This window comes from Chaetura pelagica, unplaced genomic scaffold (genome assembly GCF_000747805.2).
Source record: "Chaetura pelagica isolate M959 unplaced genomic scaffold, ChaPel_1.0 scaffold309, whole genome shotgun sequence".
NCBI lineage: Eukaryota > Metazoa > Chordata > Aves > Apodiformes > Apodidae > Chaetura > Chaetura pelagica.
Window position 1 is genome coordinate 997,052 of NW_009954547.1, and position 14,261 is coordinate 1,011,312.

The 14,261-nt window shown below is 42.1% G+C and overlaps 1 protein-coding gene across 1 annotated transcript in view; it reads left to right on the plus strand.

Moving 5' to 3' along the window:
- Positions 1–4,486: 4,486 nt before the first annotated feature.
- LOC104395360 (C-Jun-amino-terminal kinase-interacting protein 3) overlaps positions 4,487–14,261 on the plus strand; it is a 35,530-nt gene continuing 25,755 nt past the window's right edge. Inside the window, exons 1-3 of the mRNA XM_010005050.1 lie at positions 4,487–4,718; positions 7,578–7,680; positions 9,647–9,765. Of these exons, the coding sequence (XP_010003352.1) occupies positions 4,487–4,718; positions 7,578–7,680; positions 9,647–9,765 (454 nt within the window). The remainder of the gene's footprint in view (positions 4,719–7,577; positions 7,681–9,646; positions 9,766–14,261) is intronic.

Genomic DNA, 14,261 nt, shown 5'->3' on the forward strand with positions numbered 1-14,261 from the left:
TTGTACTGGCTCCACATGTCTCCAAATTACATTAATGGTGTTTCAGCCTGAGGGACCCTGTAGGAGTGGCCTCCTTGTTGCATAGGGCAAGAAACTTAGGCAAATTCAAAATTTACACAGAAAACAAAGCAGCAACTTCTGTTTTATAGCACTGCCTTTGCAAAGTAGCCAGGCCTAGCACAGTGCAAACCTCAGCACTCCATCAGTCCTCTGCCATCATGGAAGTTGGAAATCCACACCCAAAATTTTTGGGTAGGGTGGAGACCATTCTTGGCATCCAACCCTGGCTGTAGCATTAGAGGCACAAATGTTTGGGACATGTAGCAACTTGCAGGTTGCCAGTTGGGTCCTACAGTCTCTTCTGAAGAGTTAGAGAACAGCAGTGCCACAGTGTGATAATGTAGTTAAGCATGGTGAAAATGAATGTGTTTCTTCAGACTAGTGATGTAACAACACTACAGCATTGCAAGGACACAGGCAGCAACCAGAATACCCAGAAAACAGCTACTTCTGGTTCTGGAACCAGTTGATTCCTTGGGGTCTCCAGGCAGTGCTGCACACCAAGGTGTGAATGTGCCCTTGAGCTCTCTAGTGATCAGGGCTTCATTTTTCAAGAAAACCTGAGAGGTCACTGAGGTTAGATTCCTCTTCCACAGACTTGCTAAGGTGTAATTCTTTAATTGGTACCATTGCGGAACTTCTGAAAGAAGTTGAGAGGATCTTACTGGTAACCCAGCGTATGCATTGCAGGAGAATCAACAGGAACCCAGATAAACTGGAAGCTTTGATGTCCAAGTTCAGGTAATGGAGGGTTACTGACCAGATCTGTGGTAGTTTGTTAGTGGTGATGTCAGGCAAAAAAATCCAGTTTCTGGTTACAAGAAAGTTTTCTGTGGAAGTAGTGGTGTGCTACTCCAGATGTGTCTGATGAGTAGTGCTGGGATTTTGTTGGTGCTCACTAGGGCAAGTTAGAAGTGGGACGCTGGGTTTAGGGAGACTAGCTGATAGTGTGGAGTTAGCTTCGTCTCTGGAAGACTTGGGGTAGTGTGTTATGGAGGATTTTATAAGAGTATGGAGCGTTTAAACCAATGAACAATTGAAGGATGTGATTGACTGACTTACTAAATTTGCAATTTGGAAGAGATTTTCCTCCTGCGAGCTTCTTGCACACTCTGACTGGAATGCTGTTTCTTAGATATTTTGCATGACTGCAATCTCAGCAGTACTGCTCATGCACTGCTTGCCTTTTCTTCAACAGCTCTGACATTTCACTGACATCATCTGCACATACATGACTCACCTTCCCAGTAGGTATATCCTGACTTTTCTGAGTAGTTTTCCTTCTTCATGGGGCCATACTGTAGTTTATACTTATTGTTTTCTGTTTTAGTTGCTCTCATTATATTATTTAATTTTTACATTCAGTTTTACATTTATTTTATGTAATGTTTTGGAGATTAAAGTCCTTAACATTTTTGTTTTTATGTACTATACTTTCAGTATACCATACAATTGTGGCTTCTCATGGTGACATATGACTGCTATGAATTTTGGGCCTTTGCAATGCATTTTGGAGGTCACTACTACACATTTGATGTTTAGGAGGTTGGCAGGTATGGCTGTAGGTAAGTGGTGGTTATGGAGAATACTCTTTGGGTGAGCTGTGGGTTATGGAGAATATCTTCTACGCTGTAGAGAAGAGCCATACACTTGGTGGAGTCCTTAGCATTAATGAAGCCCTCAGGACAATAGAAGGAAGGTACCAGCAAAGATTAATAGAGCTTCTGGACTGTGAAGAGGAGCACCTTGGTAGTAATGATATTTGGGAGGCATTTCTCCAGTTCAGGCTGGTAGGTTGGTGGAGTGTGTTTTCTAGGTAAATACAAAATTTGGATGTATAACCAAAAAGTGAGACACCAGGATAGTTAGTGGTGTGTTCTGAGTGAGGGGCAGATTATGTCAATAAACAAGAAGCTACAGGTTCTCTCTGATACATATATTGCCCTATAGACACTAATGATACTGGGTTTCTGAATGACAGCTAGTTCTTAAGAATCGCAGAATCAGAGAATGTCAGGGACCTCTGAAGATCATCAAGTCCAACCCCCCTGCTGGAGCACGACCAAAACCAGGGCAGATCACCCAGAAATACATCCAGACAGGCCTTGAAAGCCTCCAGAGAAGGAGACTCCACAGCCTCTCTGGGCGGCCTGTCCCAGTGCTCTGTAACCCTCAGAGGAAAAGTTCTTCCTCATGTTGAGGTGGAACTTCCTGTGCTTGAGTTTGAATCCATTGTTCCTTGCCCTGTCACAGGGCACAAATGACAAGAGCTTGTCCCTGTCTTCTTGATGCCCTCATGTGTTTATAGACATTAGTTAGATCCCCCCTCAGACTTCTCTCTAGACTGAAGAACCTCAGGTCTTTTGGCCTCTCCTCATCAGGCAGATGTTCCAGTCCTTTCATCATCTTCTTGGCCTCCCTTGGACTCTCTTAAGCAGAGCAAGGAATGACATGTGGGCATACCTGGGTGTCTTCTGTAGTGTTGAGACACTCATCGACTTTGTTTATGCTTATAGATTTACAGCAGGTGCAAGAACATCTCTGAATCCTTTCATCCAACAGAAGTTTAGTTTGGGAAAAGAAGCTTTATGGTTTCACTTTACACTTGATACTTTGTCCCTCTGTGCATTAGAAAGCACAGCAGGCAAACTGCAGTGGAAGTAGTACAAAGCTTGCTGGATTATATTTGTTCTCAAAAACATAGTTTGATATTTTTGTTTTCTTTGCATATTAGGAAAGTAGCTCCCAGACAGGAATATGAAGTAGAGGTGTGAACTGTGGTTTTCACACATAGCAGCCTAAGTGAAAAGTCCCCATCTCTGTCTTGATGCTAAAATCAGCAAGTGTGCAGGGAGGTGATTTCAGTGTCTGTGTGGGAATGTGATTGCTGTTGGGACTGACAGTGCAGAAACTGTGTATAAAAGTGGGTCATATTTAGTGGTCAAGCAATTTTTAAAAAATCTTAATTTGCAATATAAATGCACAGATGCTACATAAAACCTTTGACTTCCACAGTGCAATGTACAGCAGAGTATTTGAAGATGAACATATAGAGGCTGGTCTAATTAAAGGAAGATCTTAATAACATTCCAGATTTTTTTAAAAATAGGCTGCAAAGGGTTAAGTCACCATTTTTCTTTCAGACTTCTCTCTCATCCCATTTTTATTTTTTTTTTTTTGTCATGTTATGAAGTTATTATTGGAACAAGAGAACAAGACTTCCAAATTAGTGAAGTGAAACAGTGTCACAGCTCCAAGGTTGGGAGGCTCAGAGCAACCTCTGAGCAAAATCAGGATCTTTCTGGTACTTGCACAGGCGGGAGGAGGCAGATAGCAAAGATAAAAGCTGGGTCTGGATGTGCAGATGCTGAATGTCACTGCACCTGGTTGCAACTCACTATCACCTGCAGCTCTCAACATGGATTTTGTCATCTCCCTGGAGGCAGCAATTAGTGAGCTGCCATGAAGAATTTGGAGATCTCATTTGGGTCCAGGAGTGATCACAGCATTGGCCAAGATGTTAATTGGCTGACTGTGAAGCAATGCTGCTTTAATTGATAAAGGGTCACAGGACAAAATCTTGACAGAGTCTTGAAAGCCTCCCATGTTTTTCAAAGGTGGTATTACGAGCAATGGGGCTGTAATGTCTGTAAAACTGAGAGCTCATTTCACACAGGGAATCCATCTCCTATGTTAATTTGTCAGCTTTTGAGTTTTCAATTCTTGGGTCTTGTCATCCTATCATTGGGAAGGGGGGAGACCACACCTGTTTCTGCTGTGTTGTCAAGCTGGACCCATGCCTGGCTAGCTTCTGCATAAGGTGGTGTGGGGACACAGGTCTCCTGCACTAGCAAAGTCAGACTATCCCTGCTTGGTGTCTGCTTTGCTTCTGCAGTTTAGTGTCAAAACCATCTTGCTGTTCTCTCATCCAGGTTGTGTTGAGGGCTTATGGCAATGACATCATCAAAGACCTTTAAAGAGGCTACTTCAGCTCATTCCTAAGCAATGTCCATGTTGCCTTCATTCTTGGGAAATGCTGGCCTGGCTTACCACAAGTGCCCAAGCCTTTAAGCTTTCACACTGTCGTTGTGAGCTACAGGTGCCACCTTTCCTGAGGTGCATGATTAAGAGTTCACATACTCATGTGACTCATTGAAAATAATGCTTAGTAGTAAAAGAGGAGGGATGTCAATCCTTTCTCAGGTGGGATTTGCTTGCTGAGTTCAGCACAAGAACTCACTGCTTCCTTGTGGTTTCAGTGCCCAGTGCTGAACATGTAGCTGGTGTAGTGAGCCAGACTCATTCTCCATAATGCTTTAAGGCAGCCATACACCAACAAATGGGAGATTAACTGAAATTTATAGCTGTGCTTTTCCCTTCTTGTTCTTCCCCCACCCTCTAACTGCCATAGTGTCCCCAAGATGAAATGTCTGAATCTGGACAGTCCTCAGCAGCTGCCACACCAAGCACCACTGGAACCAAGTCCAACACTCCCACGTCATCTGTGCCATCTGCTGCTGTCACACCCTTAAATGAGAGCATCCAGCCCATCGGCGAGTACAACAGCACAGGCAAGAGCAATAGGAGGGCACGAGAAAAGAGGAACAGCCGGAACATGGAAGTCCAGGTCACACAGGAGATGAGGAATGTCAGCATAGGTATGGAAGCTGGAGCTCGGATACTTGGTCATTGAAGTAATTGACTTCCTAGTGCTTGTGTCCCTTTGTTACAGGAAGAGGTTGTGAGTCTGAGGGACAAACAGCTTCACAAGTATAGAATTTGAGGTGGCCTTATGTAGAAAAAGATGTGTGAGTAAGACAGGGGCCAACTGGGTGTTAGCAGTTTCCTGGGTAGCAGGTATTTAAAACGTCAGTAATACGAATAGTTTCACAAACATACAGGGTGGCAATAGGTTGTTGAATTCAGTCCTCTACATTTGCATTCATCCATGTCACAGAACCTCTTTCATGAACAGTCAAGTCCCATCTTGGTCTCAATAAGCCTTTGGAAAGCTGTTTCTGGACCTCAGCAATCTGATACTTAAAAGCTTTGATTTAGTTTTCTCTCCAGATTTATTCACAAGTATTTTATATTCAGTTGTTCACATGCCAAATTTATCAGTCAGGGTAAATAATTACTTTTCCTTCTGTGTGTTCATCCCACACCTTGATGTGTTTAAAATAGCAGTTATATTCAGCTGTTTGTCTCATCTGAGTAAGCTGTTTTCTTTTAGTCTATCTCTCTCTAACCCCCCGAATCTTTGGAAGTTACAGTTGTTTTCTCTCCACTTCCTGGAGTCCTTCAATGATTTGAATTCATGATTTCTTGTCAAGAAAACCATCACCTAAGCCTTCAGCACCAGACTGTTTAAATAAAGAAAATTCTGTAATAACATGGTAGAAGTCCTTTTCTGTGCTTTTTAATATCACTGTGCCAATGTAGCATCTGAGCAGCTCTCAGCCTGTGTTCTGTTTAGACTTGCAGCAGCCTGCAGAAATTAGAAGTCTGATTTACAGGTCATGAACTTACAGAATCACAGAATGGTTTGGGTTAGAAGGGACCTTTAAACGTTATTTGGTCCAACCCCCTGTAGTGGGCAGGGACATCTTCAACTAGATGAGGTTGCTCAGAGCCCTGTTGAACCTGACCTGGAATGTTTCCAGGGATGGGGTATCTATCCCCTTTCTGGGCATCCTGGGCCACCACCCTCATACTTCCTAATATCCAATCTAAATCTACGCTCTCTTAGTTCAAAATCGTTATACCAAATACACAAAAGATCTGTAAAACTGGCTGAAGATCGTAAAGAAAGTGTGTGCAGGAGCACAGGGACAAGCACAGATATCCAAAGTTAGCATCTGAACCAGATTATTGTCTTTTTTTCCTAAGTAATATAGAAGAAATTCCTCTGCTAACATTCATAAGCTGATTCCTAACAAATTAAGGCTATAAACTAACATAAAACATCTTTTGTTGGAGCGTTTGAATGAGAATTGCCATGACTGAGTCCCATTCTGTACTTACATTTACTAGCAGTTGAGGGGTTCCCAGGGTCACAGATGTCAATCTACCAGAAACTAGTTCTCAGTAAAAACCTGTGAATTCTGCGTAGCTAAGCTGTTAAGTTCTGGTCTATTCAGTGATCCTGACCAAGGCAAGTCAGTAGAAGTAGTATCAGAGAAATTGAGCTACCATCAATAGCTTCCCTGGGTCAAAGTCTTCTCTCTCTGTATTTGTGCAGCTCTGAAGTCATTGTGCATGTAAAAGCTTCTTTCTTCTTGGTGGAAGTATCATATTGTGGAATCTGCTCAAGACAGACAATTGTATCTTTCCTACCTGCTCTGCATATTTGGCCTTCTAGCTATTTCTCACATGTAATGCAAAATCAGACCTCCATGCTGAGGAGAAGCACAGATACTTGAATTTGAATTTTGTATTTTATGCATCTATAATTAAGGTGTCTGTCAGTGATGCATGTGCCTTAGAGCTGAACTACCAAAAAAAAAGATACTCAAAGGTAATTGCAGAAAAGCTTCCCGGCTTGAAAAAATAAAGGGAAGTCTGTGTTTCTGTGAGGTGGAGAACCACTGGTGGATGGATGCCTGCTTTGGCAACAGGTATACATCACACTTTGTCTTCAAACATGGCATTTGTTGGCATGGTGCACAGTACCAGCCTGAAAGAGTGAAAATCAACACTGAAGTTGTTAGGGCCTGTGTATATTTGGCAACTGAGGCCATTTGGAAAGGTCAGAAATCTCACATCAACAACCGTTGAGGGTCTATTGTAAGGGCTAATATAATTAGGTCTTTAGTCCTTCAAGGATTTCTTGTGTGAACAGACACTGTGTTCATGCTGCTTGTTTAGAGTAGGTGCAAGTCTGATCTTTTGAACAGTTTGGTATCCAATAAATGTGTCTTGACAAGAGGAGGAAATTAAATATTCTTTAGCTACTGGCTTCGTGCTGTAGATAATCTATCAGTGTAGATGTCATCTCTTGGTTTTTAAGTGAAATTTCACTGTAATGGGTATCTAAACCAGCTGTAGACTTGGGAAATGGTATTGAAAAATTAATTAAAATAAAATAGTGCCAATTCATAACTACAATAATCTCTGTGAGGCTATACAGATAATCACAGTGTTGTCTTTGATTTCAGCTAAAGCTGCATCGTGACTGAAGAGTTTTTACCAACAGGAAAAAGTTTATTTGGAATTTTTTTGAGTAGATTGAGTATTTCTGGTTATCACATTTTAATGAGGATTCAGGCCTGGTGACACTCTGGTATAGTGGAGAGGAAGGGATACTTATGGTCTTCCTGCTCTGGAATTGAGAGGACACCTTCCCAGCAGTGGTGCATTTGCAGCTCTAGATGATCAGCCACTTTCTGTTCCTATTTTAAGACTTTGAACCTGACACCATGAAATTTGGAACCTTCAAAGCTTCAAAAGTCCTGTCAAGGAGCACTATCCTCTGAGAGTCGTGATCCTATATAGATCATATGTATTGTCTTACCTAGGAATGGGCAGCAGTGATGAATGGTCTGACGTTCAGGACATCATCGACTCTACTCCAGAGCTGGATATGTGTCAAGACCCTCGCCTGGAACGCACTGGTAACAGGTATTGACTGTGACTTTTCACTGTGTGCTCTTTCGCTTGGTTTTGGGAGGAGTGAGGAGCAGATGCTGGAACTTACACTGGGTTTAAAATGCATGGACAATTTTAAGGTCAGAAGCAGGAGGAATCTCGGTAGCCAAAACAGCTCTGTATGGAGAAGACAAAATGACTGGTGAGATAAGATCAGTGATGGTCAACCCCAAGGAAAAGAAGTGAATGGAGATGATTGGTGAGGCTGCATCTGGAATAATGCGTCCAGTTCTGGGCCCCTCAGTTCAGGAACAGGGAACTGCTGGAAAGAGTCCAGTGCAGAGTCAGCAAGATGATGAAGGGAGTGCATCATCTCCCTTATGAGGAAAGGCTGAGGGAGCTGGGCCTCTTTAGCTTCAAGGAGACTGAGGGGCGACCTCATCAACGTTTACAAATACATAAAGGGTGAGTATCAGGAGGACAGAGTCAGGTTCTTCTCAGTGATGTTCAGTGATAGGATAAGGGGCAAGGGGTGCAAACTGGAGCATAGGAGGTGAGCAAGAACTTTACTGTCAGGCTGCTCAGAGAGGTTGTGGAGTCTTGTTTCACTGGAGACTTTCAAAACCCACCTGGACATGTTACTGTGTGATGTGCTCTAGGTGAACCTGCTCTGGCAGGGGTGTTGGACTGGATGATCTTTTGAGGTCCCTTCCAACCCAAGATTCTGTGATTGCTGCACTGGGAGCTCTCGAAGCAGTGAGTTCTCTCTTGATCCAGGCAGTAAGGCTGAAAGCTACAGGAGGCTGGAGCTAATTTTTGAGCTGTTGAGCAGTGTACTTGCTGCTTTAAAAGCAGAATACTTGTGGGATACACACAGCTGGCAGTTGAGTCCTGGAGAAATTCAAGCTGAATCGGGTCTTCAGGTCAGATGTTGGTTGCTTTTAAGAGGTGGAAATATTCTCCCATATTACATGATAAGAAAACAGTAACTTTTATTTACCTTTACTGAAGTAAACTTTGCTGACATGTGATGCATAGACTCACCCAATGAAGAAACTAACCCTTCTGGCTGATTTCACTTACTTGTTGGTGAAGAAAAGAAGACCATTGCTGTTGTCAGCATTTCACAGAATCACAGAATCATTGTGGTTGGAGAGGACCTCTGCGATCACGAAGTCCAATCATCAACACAAAAAACCCCCAAACACAATCAACCACACCCACCCCACCAAAAAACACCTACAAAAAACCCTCATCTCAGCCACTAGAGTATATCCTGAAGTGCCACATGTACATGTTTCTTGAACACTTCTCCTGGGCAACTTCAGGCCATTTCCTCTGGTCCTGTTGTTATCCACTTGGGAGAAGAGGCCAGCTCCCACCTCCCTACAGTCTCCTTTCAGGTAGTTACAGAGGGCATTGAGGTCTCCCCTCAGCCTCTGCTTCTTCAGACTAAACAACCCCAATTCCCTCAGCCTCTCCTCATAGGACTTGTTCTTTCCCTTCCCCAGCTTGGTAGCTCCTCTGGACATGCTGCAACCCCTCAATGTCCGTTTTCTAGTGAGGGGCCCAGAACCGAACACAGTGCTGGAGGTGCACTCATTTGAGTTTCTGCCTGATCTTACTGCCATCTAAGGTTGTTACCTAAACAGCGTGAAGTTCTTGCAGAGTCTGAACAGATAGAGCTGAGAGCTTTTGTGAGCTGAAATTTTTCTACCAAATGTAACTACTGTGATTTAAAAGAAAGTCAGGTGGGTGAGCTTTGAGGTTGTGCATGAGAGGTGCTTGTCCTTGATATTGGGAACAAAACATGCTTTCTTCTTTCCTCTGTACATTTCCTGAATCAGCCCGTGGTGATCAGGTGGAATGTGCTCTGAGGGTTTTGGTTGCAATGGTCTGGGTTGCTCAGTATTTCACAGAAAAATGTTCTAGTTTAAATGTTGCCAAGTAACAAGTGTTCTTGTTCTTTTCAATTTTTTTTCTTTCCTGCCAACCACAGCCCAACACAGGGGATTGTGAACAAGGCGTTTGGCATCAACACGGACTCTCTGTATCATGAACTTTCCACAGCCGGATCTGAGGTTATTGGAGATGTTGATGAAGGAGCAGATCTGCTAGGTAAAAACTTGATTAGAACCATTCTGTTTTCTCTGGTGCAATGACAACTTTTATTAAGCTTGTAGAAGCACTTAAATTGTTTTGTTTTTTTTTTTCTCCATAACTTGGATATTTGGCTTTTAAAAAATAGCATGGAAGTTGAGACATTACATGACTGAAAGGTGGACCTGCAGTACAGCTTATTTAGAAAAAACTTAAACCATTGGGTAATTTTTATTTGGGTTGTCTTTATGTGCATAAGTTACTCTTCTGTAGGATTCTCCCACACAAGTAGTTTGAATAAAAAATTTGCTCCTCCTGCTTCCACCCCAAATTCCTCCTCTCCCATAGTATTTTTAAAAATTAGCAATTTCACTTGAAATAAAGTGTTTGTTTGAAATTTGCAAGAAAGTACCCCCTTATCTAAAGTTTCCTAAAGTTTAAATTATGTGGAAATATTATGGTCTTTATTGCAGTTTTTACCCTTTTATAGTCAGAGAGGTGGTGATTCATTTTTTAGGTTCAAGGAGCTTGTGATATCTGAAGTCTGGTTTTATTCCATGTTCCTGAATAGGACTCTGAAGCAGTCAGAAAAGCAGCTTTGCCTCAAGGTAGCAGTCTGAGCCCTTCCCATGCTTTCTGCTGTTTAACTTTTCAGTATCTAGACATGACTTACAGCATTAGTTACAGAATTTAAGCATTTTCTTAAGTCCCCCCGACTGTTTTCCTGAGTCAGGACATTATGAGTGGTCTTTGAATACTCAGACAACACAGGCATCTTACAAAGTTTATGTCTATGTATCTCGCTTTCTGTTTTACTGCTTCATTTAAGGAGCCTTAGGAGACATGAGGACTCAATAATACGCCTTATATGCATTTAGTAGCAAGAGAGCTGATCTGAAAGTGTACATTTCCTTTCTGGTGGTTACTGATGTAAGAGCTGCTTATGGATAACCTTGTACATTTGGTTCTGCATCTATGCTCAAAACTGGATAAGCTGAATCATGTCACAGATTTGCAGCAGCTCACCTTTGCAGAAATTAAACTAGGAGGGTACTTGTATCACTTTTGAATACGAAGCTTGTATCAGCAACCCTAATCACTGAAGAATTAACCATGAAGACGAGGACTGAAGACTAGAAAGAAAGTTAATGCAATACTTCTTGGTTCATCGAAGATAAAAATCTGTGAAATTGTAACTATTATAGGCAGGAGTGTGACTGGAATGTACGAACATATTCCAGACTATCATCAAGATGCTTGCAATACCTTTTTGATATGTATAAGTTTGGTTTTTTTAGAAGCATAGTGGTAGCCCTGAAACCTGTAAGGGAGGTCTTATGCACAGATTGGTGACCATTGCCTGAAGTGTTAAAACTTCTAATGTTTCTCCTCCAACTCAAGATTGCTGGAAGAAAAAAATCTACAGAAGAGTCAAGATGAAAACACAGACTTTCTCTGCCTACAGTTGGAGCCAATGTGTGCTGATACTTCCAAAATTAAGAATTTAGAAGGAAAAGCAAGATTTCCAGGTTTGGGAATCACTTGGATTTTGGCAGTCATTGCAGAAAGGCTAGGACTCCTGCTTTGGCAGTTACCACTTGTAATAAAAATGTACAGAGACTTTGTTGAATGGTGCCCGTGGAAGTGTGGCTTGTGAAGACCACATGGTGTGGCTTATGAGGAATACCTTTCAGAGCTGGGACAATGTTCTGGCTTGAGCAGAGCTGCAAAACTCTTGCAGGTGATCTCAGTGGGCTAGCAGGATAGCAAGGCATCTCCTGGTTCCTTTTCAAACCTGGGAGATGGAATGTGCTGAAATCAGGTCGTTCTGTGAGTTTCCTGTGACAAATGTTAATTTAAATAATCTTTTTCTTGAGTTCTGGTCTACTGACTCTGTCTAAAAGGTTTTTTTAAAGTGAACACACACATTGCCAGGGTTGCACAAAGGGAGAAGGGCAGAAAGAGATCTTAGAGATCATGTCTCTGACCAAGAAAATGAGATTTGTACTTTTTTTTTTTTTTTCTTTGAACAATAGAAAGCACTGAGAAAGTCTGTTAATGGTGGAAGCAAAAGGCTGTATTTTGGTACTGACAAGTATCTCAATATTATTAAAAATGTTGCCTTTTTTGTTAGAGAAATTGTTCTCTCTTCCTTCTGTACCTTTGAATCTGGAGAGCCACAGAGGAAATAGTCCTTTATGGACACGATGTAAGAAACAAGTTCCACAAGCTGAAAGAGTTCTCTTTCTTTCTGCTTCGTATTTGGAGCTCACTTCTCTCTGTAAAGCAAAATAATTAATGAAGTTTACCCCACCTAAGTGGAATTGGAATACTTCTAGTCTCTTGCAAAACTTGGCAATCAATCTTCAAATAATATTCTCTCCTTTTGGACTAAGTTTCCTCATGAAAGAAAAATCTCATTAAAGAGGACTTGAAAATAGGATCTTACAGAAATTACCCTTGAGCAGGCAGATAAGTCTGGTTCTTCAATGGCAAATCTCACTCCTTCCTTCTGGATATCTGCAAAGCAGGCAGTATCTCTTGGTACTAAATTGGCACTCTTCACTGCCATTTTTGAATGTAAAATGATAAATAAAACGTGGGTTTCCCTCCCTGCCTCTCGTACTGCTTTACATATGTGAGTTTGTATAGGAAATATTCTGGAGGAAAATGTGGAAATAGGACAATTATTCGCTGGTAGTATTTGTAGACTGAATTCCCTTTTTTCTCACTGCAGTGTTAGGAACATGAGTTGTTTTCCTGCATATTCACTTGTTAATCACAAGTTCTTGCTTCCCAATCCTGGGTAGATTCCCCCTTCCACCTTTGTATCCTCCTTCTCCCATCATCTCCTCCTTCCTGCTTTTCCTTATCCCAAGAGTTTCTGGACACAAAGGAGTAATTTGGTTGTGTGCTATGGGCAGGTCCTTCCTTTCAGTTTTAGGATGCCCTCCTGTGTTTGTTTTGGAGTTTAAAACCTCCCTGCAAATTAGAGGGGTTTTGTGTTGAAGGCAGAAATTCAGCTACAATAGCGGTAAGTTTGTGCATAAATATTTGTACAAAAGTTGAAATGGGAATATCAAACTGAGACACAGCACTGTACTGAAGGAAAACAAATTAAATGCAACTAATTGTCTTTTGCAAGCTGAAGTATCACTGAAGTATCACATTACCAGATGATCTACTTGCTAAAATCGCAAGGAGAGGGGAAATGAGAACCATTGGTTCTGCATTTAGTGGTACATGACTAAATAAAGAGAAAATAAAGGTTTATCCAGTTCAGGAAGATGTGATTACCTGAGATTCATGTCTGGAAAACTGGGAGTAGCTGAGGCATGCTGTTGCAAATGTAACACAATTTAACTTCCCTTGATTTTATTATTTTTTCTTTGTGTCCTGTATGTGGAGTCATGCCATCTACAGTCATGGCAGATCCTGTCCATACTATTTCATGCCTTTTGACATTGAAATGGCTGAATCATTGTTAATTTTTTTTTAACAAAATTTTTATTTAGTTGGTTTCAGTCACTGATTGATCCTTGTTTCACTTCCTTTTTTTCCCTTGTCTCTCTGTGCTTCGCTGGACATGGCCCATAGGGGAGTTCTCAGGTGTGTATCTTCTCTGCTCAGTTTCCTTTCTTGTTTTTCTTTACCTTGGTGAGGTTGAATGACGTGGTATACACGTGTGATACTCCCCTGCTCTTGTCCAATCACGGTTGGCTTTGCAGACTTCTCCCACTTTTGCCTCCCTTGGTTGCTTTGCACTGGTGGGTCCCTGAACAGCAGGACGTGCCTGCTCTGTGCTCACACACCTACTCTTTCAATAAGCTTTTCTTGTGTGGCTTGCTGCAGGTTTGCTCCACTGGGTGACACTGGCTGTTCACTTTGGCTTGGGGCTCAAAGTGCTTGTTTTTCTGTCAGGATGGGTGCTGTGCCTGTGGGCATAGGACTAAGTTGGGTGCCCCCTCTCAGCAGACCATGCTGTGAGGAGCTCCTCCGTGTGTGTGAAGGCAGCTGTGGGCTGGTTGATGCATACTGGTCTTCCTCTGGAATAGCTGTAGTGACATTAAAGGCACTTTCTTGATGAGTTCTAGTGGCAAGGCCTCTGTCTTTTGTGAAATCTTTGCCTTTTTGGCAGGAGTTTAAGTTATAGGGTTTTTTTGTTTTGTTTTGTTTTGTTTTTTTGGTGGAGACTCACTGCCTTCAGGCCACGCTCTGTTGTCAGAAGGTTTGCAGCTTTCCATAAAATGCATGGGGACCCTGATTCAGTTTCAGATGAAGTCAAGGGGGTCTTTCTTGATTTCAGCTCAAACTGAATGAAGTTTTCACTGTACTTAAGGCATGTGGCTTCTGCAGACGCGATGGCATAATGCTGTATGGTGGCAAGGTCTGCCATGTTCCATTGCCTGGCACCTCTTGGTGTTGGTGCTGCAAGGCTACAAAAGAAAGGCATGGTGTCATCCTTTCTTTTAGTTCAAACTGTTTTTCCTGGAAGCCACTTTTTCGTGATCCTT